Raw genomic sequence first — 17,494 nt, forward strand, 5'->3', positions numbered from 1 at the left:
ATCTAATTTGATCAATGTAAAAAATGCGGATGCGTCTTTTTTGAAAACCTTTTTCTATATGAAGGAGTTGGCCAGTCGAAACTAAATTGAACATGTGTTCATAACAGAGGGAAGTATTCGAAAATAAAAATTATAATGGGCTGATGTATCGATGGACATACATAGCTATATCGACTCGATTATTTATTAAAAGACAATCGTTATAGTAAAATCGTGTCTTGTATAATAATTAACTTATTTACACTTTATTCAATTGCTTTTTATATATCTCCGATAATGCATTACAAACAATCATAACTTCTATCAACACCAAGGCCACACGAATATGCTCGGGTAAAATTGAAACTATGTTTTAAACCAACAAAGAATACATGTTCCGCCAAGTCTCGGCCAAATTCACAAAAGTTTTGCGCGTACAAAGTAAAAAATAATTTCTCATTATTTAGTTGATATTGGGCGAGAATTTGATTTTCTTGATCCGTGATGTATTCGTTTTGGGGAGATGAAGAAATCCAATCCATATAATCTTTCCAGGCACTGTTGAAACTTTTCAAATAGACTATGGTTAGGATGCGTGCTTCTTCCAGAGCATTTACGAACTGGGGCAATTTGAGGCATTCACCAATTTCGGCAAATCTCTTCGGTTCATATTCACGCACCTCTGAACGATTATACACGGACATCCACAAATGAGCATTAAAGGTGGGATAATAATATGAAATTGGTTTGTGGCGACTCTGGTACAGATACAACGTCCAATCGAGCACAATTCGGTTGGTACCTTGTGTATAGGTTGAATTACGCCTACGAAACACTTCCAGATTTTTAATATTATGCAGATAACTTTCACGATATATTTTCAATGTTTCATATTCCTTGTTTAATTTTACCGAACGAAAATAGGTTTGGGGATAACGAAAACTGGTTTTTAATGTTGTCAGTTTCAACAAGGTGGGCTCCTGACGGAAACGTTTATTCTGTTCGGCAACTCTTATGAATCGATCAAGTATGTTAAGGAATGTTTCCAACTCTTCTGGTGAATTATCGAGATAATTTTTACTTATCAAATAACCGAAAAGCGGCTTGAAATATTCAAAGGATTCACGATAGCAATCATCTAGCGACTTCATAGAGTTGCACGATATAAAGAAATCCATTAGCTTTTGTTTGGCTTCAAATTGTTCTGGATCCTCTTGAAGTTCGGTTAGCAGGTGTATGAGCTCATTGCTATCAGGAAGATGACCTAAAAGGGAATATAGAAAAAACGAATATTTTGTTAGTATATAAAAGAAATTCATTTTAAGTGAGGCTTCAAAGACATAATAAACTACGGGATTACTCTCTAATGTGAAGATGGAGCACTTGTTATACCCTTCTCCACAAGGTGGAGTGTATATTATATGTGTCATACCGTTTGTAACACCTCGAAATATTCACCTGAGACTCCAGATCAGACTAAAATTCTATGTTGATTAAGCCATGTCCGTATGTCGGTTGAAATCACTATAGAACTCTCAATATGGAAAATAAAGCTTTGACATTTTGCACATACATTGTGCATTGCACATGATTCGGGCTAGCCCCAAAAGAGCGTTACATCCCATTATTCGGCATTTTGGGTAGTTTGGTCCTACTTTGTACCCAAATTTTATAGCAAATTTTCCTACCAAAAGTATTTATACTGGACCCTTTTTAGGGTAGCCCCCATATAACAGAAACCACCATTGTTGGGTATTTTCGGGAGTTTGGGTACGATTTTCAATTAAATTCAATCCAGTCTGATATTTGGATAATAAATTGTATGGATCTTGCTTTGGGGTAGCCCCCACATATCGGTACCCCCAACTATTCGGTATTTCGAGGATTTGTGGCACGTTTTTCAACCGAATAGACTAAAATATGGTATTTTTGACTATCGCAGGGACTTAAATCTTCAATATAAAAACTATTTATACCGGTCCACGTTATGGTATAGTTCCGATATAATGTTACCTTCCCAATTTCAGTATTTTGTGGGTTTTACCCACATTTACCTACTAAAGTACCTGTAATTTTGCATTGCGGGGTGTTGGAGGTTAAGTAAAGGTTTGATTATTGCCTCCATATAAAAATATCACCCAGTTTTCGATATTTTGAAGATTTTAGCAGAATTCTGCTTGTAAATTGGGGAAAAAGAAATCCATTATTTTTATATGAATTATAGGACTTTATTTAACATGCTCCGGAATGTCCGATTTGAGCCAAATATAAATCCTTCTCTCTATTTGCAAAAAAACTCTAGTAGTCGATTTTTACAATCCTACCTAGATACCAATTTTTTATCATTAGAGAAATTTTGCAATGCAAGAAAAATATGTTAATGGCTTTGTGCCAAGTCCGGACTGTATGGCGGATGCATTAAAACTTCCCAACCAAGCTTCCGAAGTTTCTGGCGAGTCACTTCAGTTTTATGGTCGATTTTTAGCTCCTGGGCGATGTTACGGTTGCTAACATGCCGGTCAACGTCGATCATTTCTCCGTTATTAATATTTATAAAGAAAACTTCCTTCATAAGCCCATTTTTTGGCAGAACCCTCACCTAATAAAAAAATATTATTTAATGCTCCGCGCATTTTTTATTACTAAACTTTTAAGAGGCAATATTGCTTCGATTTTTTTATTTGGTGAAATAAAATTAAATATACCTCCACTTAACCCGAGTAACTACATTCCACTTAAACTTTCTTTAGCAAAATCTAATTATGAATTAAATAATCCCTTTCGTGATATATGTGAGATTTATAATAAGCTTTATAATTGTATACCATTTTACGACTCTGTAGATGCAATAAAAAAATGCAATACTTCGTATGTAGTTGTTTGTTGTTTTGTCCTTGTTCGTAGTACATATATATATATATATATATATGACCGGCTGAAAATGTTTGTAGTTTGTTTGTAGTTTTCCTACCATCAAGGGATAGTCCGGACTATGAGGTGTAAGTGCTCCTCTCGTTATAAGAAGGCGGCCCCCCTCGGTCGGCAGGGGCGGGAATGAGTGACGTGGGAACGATCGAAAAAAAAGTTGTCAATATAGGTGTATACTTATTCGGTAAGTCAATGTCCGTAGCCCAGTTTTCTAACCTGAGTGTCTGTAATTTGGTTTTAAATTTTCTTAAAGAAACAGCCGATATTAACGAACTTATTTATTTTAATATTGGATATATAAACACATTTTGAAACCAGTGAGCGGACTGGCCGACCATATGGTGTCCTACACAACTACCACGGAAAACTAATATTCTGCGGATCTATTTGCCGATCTGGGGCAATATTTGCGCCCTCTTGACCGATTATAAGTCAACCGCTCCTCTTTCTTACCACGGCCGCTCTTTCTTTTCCGGGGTGAACATTTACGCCACACAATACAATTTTTTTTAATTTTACACCGAAATGTCTTGATTTATTTGACCCCATGAATATTGAAAGATCATTATAGTTGTGGCGCTAGAACGACATCGAAAATTATATGCGTCTTCATTGACCATAACCGGAATCTCAAGTAAAATTTCCTAGCCATCGGCGCTACACTTCCGCCCTCTAGTGTGTTAATATTGGTACTATACGATATCTGTAAGAATTTAAGTCGCTTTAGAGCGACCAGAAAAACAAACAAAAACCAGTAAGGAAAGTCGGACTGGACGACTATATGATACCCTTCACCGCTTTGGGTATATTCTACATGTATCTTAACAATTTCATGTCATAGCTAAATCTGGACCGATTTTCATGAAACTTAACACACATCATTCTAGACCCAATTCAGTACGCTATGCCAAATGTCGTGCAAAGTGAAAGATATGTAGGGACATTGGTGCACTATTTATATTAAATCGGACGAAAATATATATTGAAGCTATATTTAAATCTGAGCATATTTTTCCCAGTTTCAATAGGGTTCGTCCCTGGGCCAAGTAAATAAGATTATATTCGTATTATAAATGTAACCTGTGCTTTGTTTACAATTTAATATGGACATGCATAAATCGACTCAGAAAGTGATTCTATGCATATTCTAAAAAGGAACCATGTGTCCATCTTGTTTCTTTTTGCCTGTTACTAACATATGCACAAATACATATACCATAGAGTGGTGAATTTAATATTAACTGATCATTCCCAAAAACAGAACCCATCACACATGCAAATGTTCGAGACGATTGTTTAGATTGACTCAGTTAGTCGATATATGATATCGGTATACTAAATGGTGGGTCTAAGACCAATATTTGGCAGCCTTACAAACTTTTGGGGCCACACTTAGCTACAATACCCTGACAACATAGTTATGTAGGGTATAATTATGACACTTTGTGGGAGAGGTACCAGAAGGTAAGAACCGGCGGGTCCCATCATTAGACTTGATCTGGGCTTGATAAAAATATTTCGATGTTGGGGTTTTGTTCGCTTCATATGACAATTAAAATATGGAGCATTTGTGGAGACGGTAATTAGTAAGAGTGTGCTGGTAAGTTTTATCTACGAACCTAATCTATGCTTGAATGAAATATAATGTTATATGAAATCCTTCGATAATAGTAACTCTGCTTGTCTTATACGGAAATATAGGAAATTTGTAAAAAAATATTGGTAAAAAAAAAAATTAGCGCCGAATTTAACACTAGAAAGACGGGAATTTTGTATATACCTATATTGCCTAAAATCAGTCAAAATGACCTCATTCTGAAAGAATTTTTATTGTGTAAAGAAATTTTTTTAAACTAATTTTTTAATATTTTTTACATTATTTACAATCATACAAAATGTTGTTATTATTTGTTTTCGGTTGTATGGCTATCGAGTTTCCCCTTTTGAAAAATAAGAGCGCGGACAAAATGTTCGAAAAAGAGCAAGTCTTTACTCTAAGAGTGAAATCGACTGGAAATATAAAATTTATTTTTCCCGATTTATATGTTCGTTTGTGTTTCTAGAGTAGCAAACGGGTTTCGATGTTGTTGTACTGATCTGGTCATATAAGAAATTTACTTTATACAATAATAAAAGTAGTTTGATTATTTAATATTTCACAAAAGGTCAAAATGACCGCTTTTAGGCAATATAGGTATATCACATGTGAATACCGGGAATGAAAGAGGGGAGAAAGCAGCTACTATGATTAATAAACGTAGTTCTATGTGGTACAAAAAGTCACCAAATTTTAAAAAGCTGGGTCATAATATACACAATTGTTTTAATACTTGAAATTGAAAAACGGTCAAAATGACTGCTTTCGGCAATCTAGTGTTAAGAAAATTTAACTTCCAGCATTTTTTTAAACAAAATCGATGAGTTGACTCCAAAATATCTACACGGATTTAATGCGAAGATCCGTACGACTTTTAAAATATAAATTTCCATCTGCATTTTATGCGCTTCACACACACTTTAACTTCAGATTACTCACCCATTATGGAAAACAAAGGACGATTGCGACCACACACATAATCATAGTAACTTTCACAGGCTCTTTTATCCGCATCCACGGAATGTTCCAAGCGTATGGCGATGTTATGCAATTCCTGTACACGCAATTCCGACAAATAACTTCGACTTTGAGTTTCATGAAGCGATACTTGGGTTAAATTTAACAACAACACCACAAAAAATAGACAAAGTTGGAGCTTAACAACAGCTGAACGGTGGCGGTTAAGATATGCGAACTTTGCTCGATGGCATTGTTGATGTTGTTGACAAAGTAGCTGAGAAAATAAACAACACATGTTGGTTATTGTTGTTGTGGGTGGTGCAGCTTAGCTTAGCTTGGCCTAAAGGCGTCCTCTTTACTCCAAAACTAAAACAAAAATTCAAAATTCCTCTATTTAAGCTAGTCAGTCATGTAGAACAGGGAATCCTCACAAAAGTTGTCCCGAAATGGATGCCCAATAAAACTTTTTCTTTCTCTAAATTTGACTTTGATTTATTTGTTGTTGAGTGTGGAGCATTTTCAGTATCTGGCTCGTCGTTTCTCGTCGCCGTGTGTAGTTTGTTAACACCACTATCGTTGTGGTCTGCCTCCGGGCACACTGCGGATTTATGTATGTACGTAGTTTTATGGGACATATACGCACAACTTTAAAGGGTTTCACTTTTGCTTGCTTATTTGCTTGCCTGCTTCCTTGCCCGCTTGTTTGTTGTTCTATTTCTTGTACTTTTTTGTTTTCTATTTTGCCATAATACTTTCGACAAAGTTAAACAAAAATGCGTTGTGGATGGACCACCACTTTAGCGTTGTTTGCATAGGAATCTTGAGTAAACAAAAGCTTTAGCGCCACCACTGAAATGGAATCTACGGAATGTGAACGGAGACTAAGTGCTTCCATATGTGGAAGTGTTCCCCACAATGCACAGATTGACGGGACAGTGTGTATGTGTGGATGTTTTAGCTGGCAGTTGATAACATTATCAGTTTGTAAAAATTATGAATCTCTTTATAAAGACAAATAAAATATTTGAGTAGAGTATTTTCTTAAATATATTATTCCTATGTTTGAGTTTTTTTTTATTTTCCAATTTAAACTGATAACAACATAGTGAATGCAATCATGATTTTTTCTATACCCTAAAAGTAGTATATTGTTATATTATGTTCGAACTAAGACTTTGAATATTCAACATTTAAAATATCTTAACAGTGGGTCAAATCTGATATTCCATTCACATTTTTATGTCCCCCACCATAAGGTAGAGTGTATATTAAATTTGTCATGCCGTTTGCAACACCTCGAAGTATTCACCAAAGACCCTTAAAGTATATATTTTTGATCAGAATAAAATTTACGATACAACTTGCAATATTTAAGGTAAGGTAAGCAATTTTGCACTGATAGTATGTTTGGCATTGAAAATCCAATAAATATCAGTCCACGTTTTCGTATTGCCTTCCCTATAACGGTACTCCAAATATTCGGTTTATTAGGGATTTTTGGCACGTTTTCGAACTGAATTGTTATAATTTGTTATTGTTGTGGAATTTGGTATTTTGGGTTCTCACTGGCTAAAACAGCCTTCTGACACAACTTCCTACCAAAAACTATCAATATTGGTCTCTCTTTTCTTTTCGGTATTTTGGAGACTATGGGCACATGTTTCAACAGAATTGACTGTAACTTGGTATTTTCAATTCCCATTGAATAGCAAATCTAGCTACTATATATCATATCATCAGTATATATATATATATATTTCCATGTGCTAAGTTCGGATCAAATGGTGTATTCCGTTCGCTCCATATAATAATTAAAATAGGGTCTCTTTGTGGAAAAGGTATTAGAAGGAATGGACCAATATTAAAATGTGCAAAGTTTCGACTAATTCGGAAACTCCAATAGCTAGATATTGGTCAGCAACATTTTGACCAGACTACGTCCTTTGAAAAACTCAACGCTGGACCTTTATATTGTGGCTAAGTCAAAATATGAACCGGAATGCTAAATTTTCTAAACATTCGCTTGGTAAATTTGACTAAAATTTTCAAAACACCGAATGGTTAGGTATTGTCATATGGGGGATATATTATGTCCTCTTTTTTTTTTTTTTTTTTTGATGGGATTCATCTACTTTTACTGGCTATTATCTATAAAATGTGTGTCCTCTATCTGTCATCTATTTCAATAATCGTCATATTTTTCCATCTTTATTTCTTAAACCTTGGTCAATATTTATTTCAGAATATTTAATCAAATATTTCTCTGCCAAGTCGTATTAAGCACTGATCGGACTCCTTCTAAAAACTAAAAATATTTGTTTTTTCATATTGAAAAAAAATTAATTTTTCTTGATGTAATCTTTTTCCATTTTCAAAATCTGGTCGCCTTATATGACCACTTGAAAATGTACAACTCTTAACATCCATACAGACCAATGTACTATAGGTAATTTGCCCTGTTTTTGAGGCAATATAGGCATAATAGCGGTTTTAAGCGATTTTTTGACTTTTTAAATGATGCATATGTACAAGAAAGAGAAAAAGCAGATTTCCACAGTAAATCCCGGATATAACGAACAACGGTTACAAGCAATTACACATATAACGAACAAAGCTAATACATTCTCAGATATTTTCATTAGCTGTTTTATACACAACAAACGGTTGAAAACGATTAGGGTAGTAAGTTAAAAAAATTTCGACCCCGCGATTAGATTTTTAAAGGAATAATTATTACAATGTCGTATGTTTTTGCAGAAAGCATTAATAACGATTAATACAGTACCCAATTATACTCCTTAAGGACATTAATATGTAAAAGTGAGATAAAACCATGCTTACTACAGTCGAACACGATTATAGTAAACACTGGATATATTGAACAAAATTTTTTCATATGCCACTTTTTTATTTTTAATCAATCCTTGATTTTTAAAATTTTTTTATTTCTTTAATTTTATTTTCAAAGTTTAGAGTTTGGCAACGATTTTCACCGCTTTTAAGACACTTTTACGCAGATTCATAAAATTTTACATGTTTTCTTTTTAATGACATCAAAAAAGATTTTATTTTCCTAAATTGAAAAAATGAGTTTTTGCCCAAAAAACTGTCCAAATAACCTATAGTGCAATGTCTGTATGGAGGTTGAGAGTTGTACATTTTCAAAAACAATCAACAAAACTATTTAAATCAACATATCATTTTATTTTGATGAATAAAAATACATTTTTGGGGTCTCCAACAAATATTTCCAGGTGTTGGAAACTAATTGACACGATGATTATAAACTCTACCATGTAGTCAATTTGTTTATCATTTAAAATAATATTTCCACGTAATGGTGCTACGTTTCGCATAAAACGTTTATAAAGCATTTATTCTCTTTTGATTTACTACATATAAGTATACACTAGCGACATCTATTATATAAATGCTACACTACATTATTAAAGCTTTTAAGCGTTTGTTTTGTGTTCATATACCAAAATAAAGCTTTTATATGATTACGACAACCATGCACAACTTCATTATCATCTTCTTTGTTATTATCACAAATTCCATAATTATCATCCACATCATTATCATCATTAGACTATTCAATTGACTGGATGAGCGTGATGTATGAAAGGGCGGCTTTCAAAATCTGTGGAAATGAAAAGAAATTTGATATTTATCAGTTTTGGAATTAAAAACAATGTAACAATTGATGAAAATAAAATCTAAAATATTGTGAAATCTGAAAGTGGTTTTTAAGTGTACGAATAATGGGCACTTTTCATATATCCATGTCTTAAAGTTCTTTATACCGAGTTTATTTTCACAACCTCTACCATAAGTTGAACTGCATATTACATCTGTGATTCCTCGAAATAATCGTCAGAGAATTTTATGTATATGAATTTTTGATCAGAATAAAATTCTATTGAAATCAATATTTAAAATAGAGCTTTGAAAATTTGGACATAAATTACTACAACCCTTAGGATTGGTATTGACAATGAGATATATCGGCCCATCTGTAATCGTAGGCCCCAAATAATGTCACTCTCTAATATTTTGCATTCTGGGCACGTGTTATTATGTTAGGGAAAAAAAATCTATTATTTTTTCGGCAAATGGCTGTATTGATAGATTTCTCGCAAAGTATCTATCGAACAATTTCAGATTTATGCTCGTTGGAAGGGTGACATTTTGCAATAACAAAATTATTTTGCTATTTTTGTTTGGTACATTCAATTGTGAGTTACAGGGTGATTCGGTACACTTTACAGAGAAATAATCGATGTTGACCTACATGTTAGCAGTCGTAACATCGCCCAGGAGCTATAAATCGGCCATATCTGTTTTAAACCATTTACACAAAAAATTGGATTATTTCACCATCCTAATATTTGGACTTAAACTATGTAAGTTAAAAAAAAAATAGTGAGCGAAGCAGTCTAGTCGGACGGGGCCGACCATACGATACCCTACACAACTACCACGGAACTCCAACTTTCTTTATTCTTTATTCCGAGCAACATTTCGTGTTATATGCACCCTTTTGCCCGATTAGAGGTCAACAGCACCTCTTCCTTACATTGACATATTTTCCGAATATTACAAATATTCAGCACAGCCCTTCTATAAGACCTTATTTCCGCCCTTTAGTGTGGTAATGGGTTACTACATAATATCTGAATACGTAAGCACCTGTAAATATTTTAGTGTAACTCCCACATCCGAGTACATGCGACAATATAATTGGTATCAATTTAATGGTCAACCACTTCTCTTGGATATACTATCAGCTTCTCTGATCTATGTCCTTCAGGAGAAAATATGTACGCCATAGAATGCGAAAAAAGCCATTTTTCACACAAAAGCCAGAGCCCATTTTACGCTAAATAATGGCCGATCTTTATCAAAACAGACATGTTTTAACCCGATTACCTTCTCCATGTAAAATTTCGCGATGTTGGGACAATAATTGCGATCTTTGGAGCGACCAGAAAACCAGACAAAAATTATTTATTTGATACATTTCATCACCTAAATACCGATCTTTACCAAACCAATAGGGTTCTTCTTTGGCAAGAACCAGTCCTAAATGCAAAATCTCGTGAAGAACCACAACTGTCCACAACTGTGGACTGAATGGTGTTTACAAATTATAATGGACAGATGGACGGACACACATGTCTAGATCGGCTCAGCTAGTCGATCGGTGGATAGATTTGATATGACGATCGGTGGAATATTTCGCGGTCTTACAAACTCTTGGGGCCACACAAAGCTATAATTTACTAACATAGCATGCTGATGATAAATTGGAAGATGTAATTTAGTATCGTAATCTTCGTACGAAAAACTATTAATAATGACTTTGGTTTCGGGAGGCTCCACATTGACCGACTCACCATTATTTGGTACCTTGGGAATTTTGAGCACGTTTTTCAACCAAATTCATTGTAATTCAAATTTAATTAAGGTAAAATTAACATGGTAGCAGTTAAAATATGAAAAGCATGAAAGCATTAATTAGTGTCAATAAATGAAATATTGAATTTTTTCTCATATTTCATCCGCCATTTATGGATTCATTTTATTCAATTTTCAAAATCTGATTTATATTTTTTAATAGTGGCCATAGCTCTACAAAACATGATCAAAAATAATTTGATCAATTCAACTTAAAAAATGCCGCCGTTTTCGATCATATTAAATTGTGACGTTATTCTCGCTGAGTCGTAATCAGCGCCCCGAAACTCTTATATGTGATATTTGTTTATTTCATAATCCCACAACTCTAAATATGGCAAAAAAATTGGATTTCTGGTCCATTGTGCACCCCAATATTTTTTTTCGAGAAACTGATTTTCAGAAGAGTTTAAATTTTCCAAACATTGACCTATTATCACCATAGTCTCCATATAAAAATCTTTGTTTGTTAACATAACATTCTTGATGCCAGACAATTTACAATGTGAGTCGAAGTAAAGGCGTCATTTATACCCTCCGAAATATGAAATGTGAAAAATGGGCGCTAAGTCCCTATGGTACAACATAAACTTACCCATAATATCGAAATTTTGAAGGTAAAGGGATATTTACGTTAGAAATTTTTACCGGGTTAACCTACTTTATGATGATTTATTTGGCATATAACAATGAAATTGACATTCAAACGTACTATAACAGCATATGGGGCGATAAACTTTTTTTGTAGGATGACTTCATTCCCAAAGAAAACTCAAAATATGAAACATCAAACTCGTTTGAAAACGTTCCCAAAAAATTAATATTAGAGATAAAAATATAAATTGTTCAACAAAACTTAACGCACGTTATTCTATACCTAATTCAGTAAGCTGCGTGGCAATCGAACAAACGGTTGGGGGTTTAGTACACCATTGTGGAATCGGATTAAACAAATTATATATTTGGGAAGTTTATCAAAATCTGAATCGATTTTCAATAATATCCATGGGTTTCGCCCTTAAACTGTGCCAAATTTCTTTCAATCCGATCAAAAATGCGACCTGTATATGATTTATAATAATACGGAAGGACGAACATGAATAAATCTACTCCGAATGGGATTTTCTTTATCTTTTACAAAAATTTGCCCAAAGACATATTACTCTGTACCACAGATATAGCTCATTTATTTTATTGGGTCGGAAAAGAATATTTAAATGAATAAATTCCCGTATGGATTCGTATTGCATAAACTTTTTTCCCTAAAAAAATTTTTGTTCTTCCATTTCTAAACTCAAATTAAAACATGAAACACAAGCAAATGCCTGTACAACACAGATTGTATCTAAGTTCTGTGCATGAGTGCTCCATGAAAATGACAAAAGTGTTCACAGTGGAGAACTTCATCTAAGTACTAATTACCGTCATAAAGTTAGCTAGAGATGCCTCATAAAAACCGCCTCTGATAATGGCCTCTCGTTGCGAACGCAACATCAACAACCACAACATGCGACGATGCACTGGCTTTAAATTATACCAATTGGATAGTTGTACGGAGATTCCGACCATTAGACTCTGCAAACAATGAAGAGAATGATACACAAAGTCATAAAAAGAAGAAGAGGGTGCATTGGTATAGGTTACTTGTGGGAAAACGGAAAAACCGAGCCGACCGGTCGCTCATCAAACGGATGTTGGCTAGCCAGCAAAACTTCATACTTACCTCATTTTTTAAAATTTCACCGCCATAGGAATAGATGAAAAGTTGCAACAAAATGGACAGCAAAAACGTACAATTGATTACAAAGACCAAAAACGTATTAATATGCTATGGAGGATGGCAATAGGCATTTGAAAAACAAACAGAAAATAAATATAAATTACAACATTATTAGCTCTTAATTAACTTTTTGTATAGACGTTATGATTGATTTGCTGATTCGATTGATATCTTACCGTAACCATTTGATAGACTATTACACAAACTTGCAAAGATGTTATGAGAAACTGACCAAACACAATCGGACTGTAAATCTGACGAACATCTTGATACAGATGTAATATTAAATTATGATACCGAATATAAAAGGAAATCTGTTTGTGAATTTCTTTATCGCTGCGCAGATATGTATTGGTCTGTATGAAATGTTGTAATGTCTTGAGATGACCCACTAAATTGATGGTAAACGATATAAATAGACCATCAATGGCAATGGCATACATCATCACTGCCAGAGTTACCAGTCCAGTGTAAATATAAGAAATCTCATAGCCAGGATATGATTCAAAATCGAAGGGGAATCTTTAAAGAAACACAGGAGGAAAATATTATTAAAGTAATGTCAATGGAAATGGATGTAATTGGGTAGCAAATTTTCGTAACAAAAATGATCGATATCGGTCTACCCCCAGTATTCTGAATTTTAAGCATTTATGAAGGTCTCGAACGATTACACTGTGCTACAAAATAACAAACAAATTTTTTTCAGGGGTTCTAATGTACCAATTCTGTTTAGTTGGAGTCCCTGGATCACGAAAATACCTTTGGTTTTTCTGGGTCACTTCGAAAATTAATTTTATAACGGTAAATATAGAGAAAAACGTGGTTTCATGGATTTTCCATTTGAAACTTGAATAACTTATTTACTTCATTACGGATTTATATTATTCTTTTTTCTTTCGAAGAGTACAATTTTTCCTTTCAAACAAGATATATATTTGGTAAATCGGTTGAGGATTGACTGAGTTAAATGTGAAAAAATACGTATAAAATGACAAAATTAACTTTTCTTCGGGCTGTACGATGCAATTATGACATCAAGCCATATAAGTTTTATTATATTATGAGGAAGAAAATTAAATTAGCTTTCGAAAATGATAAAAATCAAAAAAATCGGTTAAAAAATGTATGACTTATACACATTTTTGTATTGATTCTATGCATATTCTCTAAAGGAACTATGGGTCTATCTCGTTTCCTTTTGTCCGTTGCAAACATAACGGTTTGTAACAGGAAACGATACAGACCCATATTTCCTTTAGAGAATATGCATAGAATCAATACAAAAATGTGTATAAGTCATCCATTTTTTAACCGATTTCTTTGATTTTTACCATTTTCGAAAGCTAATTTTTATTTTCTTCCCCGCAATATAATAAAACTTATATGGCTTGATATCACAATTTCATCGTACAGTCCGAAGAAAAATAAATTTTGTCATTTTATGCGTATTTTTTCACATTTCAACCGCTGTAACTCAGCCAATCCTCAACCGATTTACCAAATATATATCTTGTTTGGAAGGAAAAATTGTACTCTTCGAAAGAAAAAAAGAATAATATAAATCCGTAATGAAGTAAACATGTTATTCAAGTTTCAAATGGAAAATCCATGAAACAACGTTTTTCTCTATATTTACCGTTATAAAATTAATTTTCGAAGTGACCCAGAAAAACTAAAGGTATTTTCGTGGTCCAGGGACTCCAACTAAACAGAATTGGTACATTAGAACCCCTGAAAAATTTTCGTGTCGCACAGTGTTATTGGTATTTTAATATGCCTCTTCCTCATCCATTCTCACAAAATGACCCAGCCAACGTAGTCGCTTCAGATCGATACGTCTTACTATGTCGATGTCCGAGAATAAATGGTTCATGGTTCATTCGGCGGCGATATTCACCGTCGATGCAGATCGGCCATAATTCGGATAATTTTTCTCTCAAACACTCCAAGTGCTGTCTCATCTGCTTGCGCAAGTATCCATGCTTCAGAGTGTGAGTTTGGTCTGGCGAGAGGTGGCATTCTTCTTAAATCGGATTCTTAGACCAAACCTGATGTCATTATTTTATTATGGTGGAATTGAGGTATGTAAAATCGTTGACTACCTTGAAGTCGTAGTTCTCAAATTCCATAGTTGGTCAAAGTCCATTGGACGTTTGGTAGTCTCCCTCTCAATTTGTCGGTACTGCTCGCAATGCTCGACCCATTATGTCGATGTCATTGGTATGGTCCAATAATGTCATTGACTACAGTCGTTCACACCGTACGCTGGATATCACTTTATGTGCTATGGGAAGGAGATATATACTCTACAGTTGACACATATCGTCTTGTCTCCTTTTATTATACGGAACACAGGATGCTGAGGTTCCACTCTTTGGGGATGCATTCCTCTAACTAAATTGTACTAATCAATTTGTGCATGCTCCTGACCACCGGTCTAAAGTAGTTCGGCTGGTAATCCATCGGTACCTGCTGCTTTATTATTCTTCAGCAGATTGATTGCTATTCTGACCTCATTTTGGTGATAATACTCCACACCGTCATCTCTTACTGTTTCTTGGGTATCTTCTTCACAACCACTACTTGATACCAGAAGAAGATTTTCAAAATGCTCCTTCCATAACTATCATAAGCTATCTGTATCTAGTGCCAGTTTTCCATCTTCATCTCTAAAGAAGGATGTGCCGGCACAAAAGCCTTCGGTTTGGTGTTTTACTAGTTGGTAAAATTTCCGTTCTTTGATCTGTCTCCTGTACGTCTCAATTTACTTCCGCTCATATTTTTCTTGTACTTTTTTCATTTTTCTGAAAAAACGTTTCTCCTCCCTCATTTTCTCCCTATAATTCTCTCTCCCATTACATGTTTCTACTGTCTGCAGGGTTGCCCTATAGCATTACGACACTCCTGATCGTACCAGGGGTTTCTTGATGGTGGTCTTTAGTACCCATGTGTTGCTTTTGCTGGGCAATCTTTTGCCATTGTGCTTCTATAATATTATCGGAACAATGAGTGCTTTCATCAAGTTGGCTTTCGCACCTTTGCTGCTACATTAAGATGAGTGCGAACCTTGGCTGCTACAAGGTAGTGGTCCGAAACGATCGAACGTTTCAAACACTGGATTAATTCTAGGCGCTCGTAAAATATATCTGTTCATATTTGTCTTCCGTCAGAGCATGGACATAAATAAGACTAATGTAGAAATACTTCGTTTTTATACGGAGGAGCGAATTGTTCGTCTACTGGAATAAATCTGGAGACGAGGTCTGTTCTTCTCCCGTCAACCATAAATTCGCAGTCAAAAGCATGTCTCGTTTCATGGCACCTATAATACTTACGCTTTTGGGGATTAGGTTTTCTTTTACGTTGATTTTTCACAGTAGGAGCGGGTTTCCGAATGTGTTCAACTAAATGCCTAAACCGCGGGGAGGTCAGAGTCCCCAAATGAGATGAAAGAGGGACCAAGGTAAGCCAAAAGAGGTGAAAGAGGGACCGAGGAAAGCCTGTGCTTTGCCACGTTAACCTCAATCCAAGCCGTTGGTAGGCGGCAATCGAATATGAATAACACTGTGACACAAAATCGAACTAATGGTATGGGTGGACAATTATTTATTATTAAAAAAAATTATTTAAAATCCCAGAAGGACAAATTCGCCATAGGTCAAGTATTTAAGTTATTGCAGGTTATTTGTGCGATCACAGGTCTTCAGTCAAATCGAATCAGGAATATTTTTTGTAAACATATCCTCCAGCTTTCTCGATTACTAGTGCATACTTTTGTCTTTGTTTTCTTGTTTTCTTAAATCTAATAATAAAATATGGGTCTGGGACCATAATATCGGAGTGACACCCAAAGCAAAAACAGTATACCCTCCACTCGAACGTTTTTTTCCACAGTTCCTGACTAGAAGTTTGTTGATGTCTTGCATAGTCTATTATTTTCCCAACACTAATCGCAGAATTCTCTTACAAATACATATACAAAATACTCTCCTTAATTTCTTACCTCATTGGCATTGGTAACTCTAATTGCAACTTGGTATTGCGTATTTTGGACCAGACGATTTTCAATATTGGTGCCACCATAAAATACAAACCAGTCAAGCCAACAGAATTGCCATAAAGTTTGACCAAAATTATGGCATAGCGATTAGACCTTTTCAAAATTGCTTTGCTTTCTTCTTCGTGTACTGAAAACCGAAAAAATAAAATTAAAGTACACACCATCAAATACAGACCACAAAAATAAAAGTTTCAAATGTGCTTGAAAATTTACAACGAAATCGACCCCAGCAAATGCATGATTTGTTTCAACAAGAAGTACAACGCCAAGAAACTCCTTCATGCATTTAATAAATGTGGCGATATGTGGTAAAGCTATAAATCCTTACAACAAACAGTACTCACATTCATGGTACATCGTCTCCAGTTTTTCCATCAATGCTCCAAAACGCCATTTGTAAAAGAGAAATGTTGTAATTTTTATTACGGTCAGGACATTGGTGAAACTAATGCTTAAGCTGGCCGTGGCCAACTGCAAATCGTCAATGTAATAGATGGTATAATTCATCATGGGCCATTGGGCCGACACGACCAGCAGCAGAACACTGATATATTTAATGTTATGCCATTTCTTGAACGATTGTGATTTATCACGTACAAAATTATGTCCCATTATAAGCAAACACTGCCTTTGTCTTGCGAATAAGTCAATCATGATGATGATGCTTTTGCTGGCGATGATGATGTTCGCAACTCTGGTGCACTATATTACTGGGCGTTACTTAACT

The 17,494-nt window shown here is 34.7% G+C and overlaps 2 protein-coding genes across 2 annotated transcripts; both read right to left on the reverse strand.

Annotated features, from left to right (window-relative positions):
* Positions 1-281: 281 nt before the first annotated feature.
* Positions 282-5,760, reverse strand: LOC133329392 (uncharacterized). The gene is made up of 2 exons (XM_061537865.1): positions 5,444-5,760; positions 282-1,243 (listed from the first exon to the last, which is right to left on the reverse strand). The coding sequence occupies exons 1-2, from the start codon at positions 5,757-5,759 to the stop codon at positions 282-284; spliced, it is 1,278 nt and encodes a 425-aa protein (XP_061393849.1). The 5' UTR covers position 5,760.
* A 3,296-nt stretch (positions 5,761-9,056) lies between these two features.
* On the reverse strand, positions 9,057-17,424 carry LOC133329393 (odorant receptor 82a-like). Its single transcript, XM_061537866.1, has 6 exons — positions 17,112-17,424; positions 16,711-16,894; positions 12,881-13,226; positions 12,648-12,752; positions 12,347-12,499; positions 9,057-9,107 (listed from the first exon to the last, which is right to left on the reverse strand). The coding sequence occupies exons 1-6, from the start codon at positions 17,419-17,421 to the stop codon at positions 9,057-9,059; spliced, it is 1,149 nt and encodes a 382-aa protein (XP_061393850.1). The 5' UTR covers positions 17,422-17,424.
* Between the last annotated feature and the right edge of the window lie 70 nt (positions 17,425-17,494).

The sequence above is a fragment of the Musca vetustissima genome, unplaced genomic scaffold (genome assembly GCF_032173495.1).
Source record: "Musca vetustissima isolate MV318-11 ecotype Yass unplaced genomic scaffold, APGP_CSIRO_Mvet_v1 utg129545, whole genome shotgun sequence".
Taxonomy (NCBI): domain Eukaryota; kingdom Metazoa; phylum Arthropoda; class Insecta; order Diptera; family Muscidae; genus Musca; species Musca vetustissima.

Coding starts and splice junctions, on each gene's coding strand:
- LOC133329392 (XM_061537865.1), bottom strand. CDS start 5,759: ATGTGTTGTTTATTTTCTCAGCTACTTTGTCAACAACATCAACAATGC. Junction 1,244..5,443: donor TCCTTTGTTTTCCATAATGG/GTGAGTAATCTG, acceptor ATTCCCTTTTAG/GTCATCTTCCTGATAGCAAT.
- LOC133329393 (XM_061537866.1), bottom strand. CDS start 17,421: ATGATTGACTTATTCGCAAGACAAAGGCAGTGTTTGCTTATAATGGGA. Junction 12,500..12,647: donor GTGAAATTTTAAAAAATGAG/GTAAGTATGAAG, acceptor CATTGTTTGCAG/AGTCTAATGGTCGGAATCTC. Junction 9,108..12,346: donor CTCTAGCTAACTTTATGACG/GTAATTAGTACT, acceptor TCATTTCCACAG/ATTTTGAAAGCCGCCCTTTC.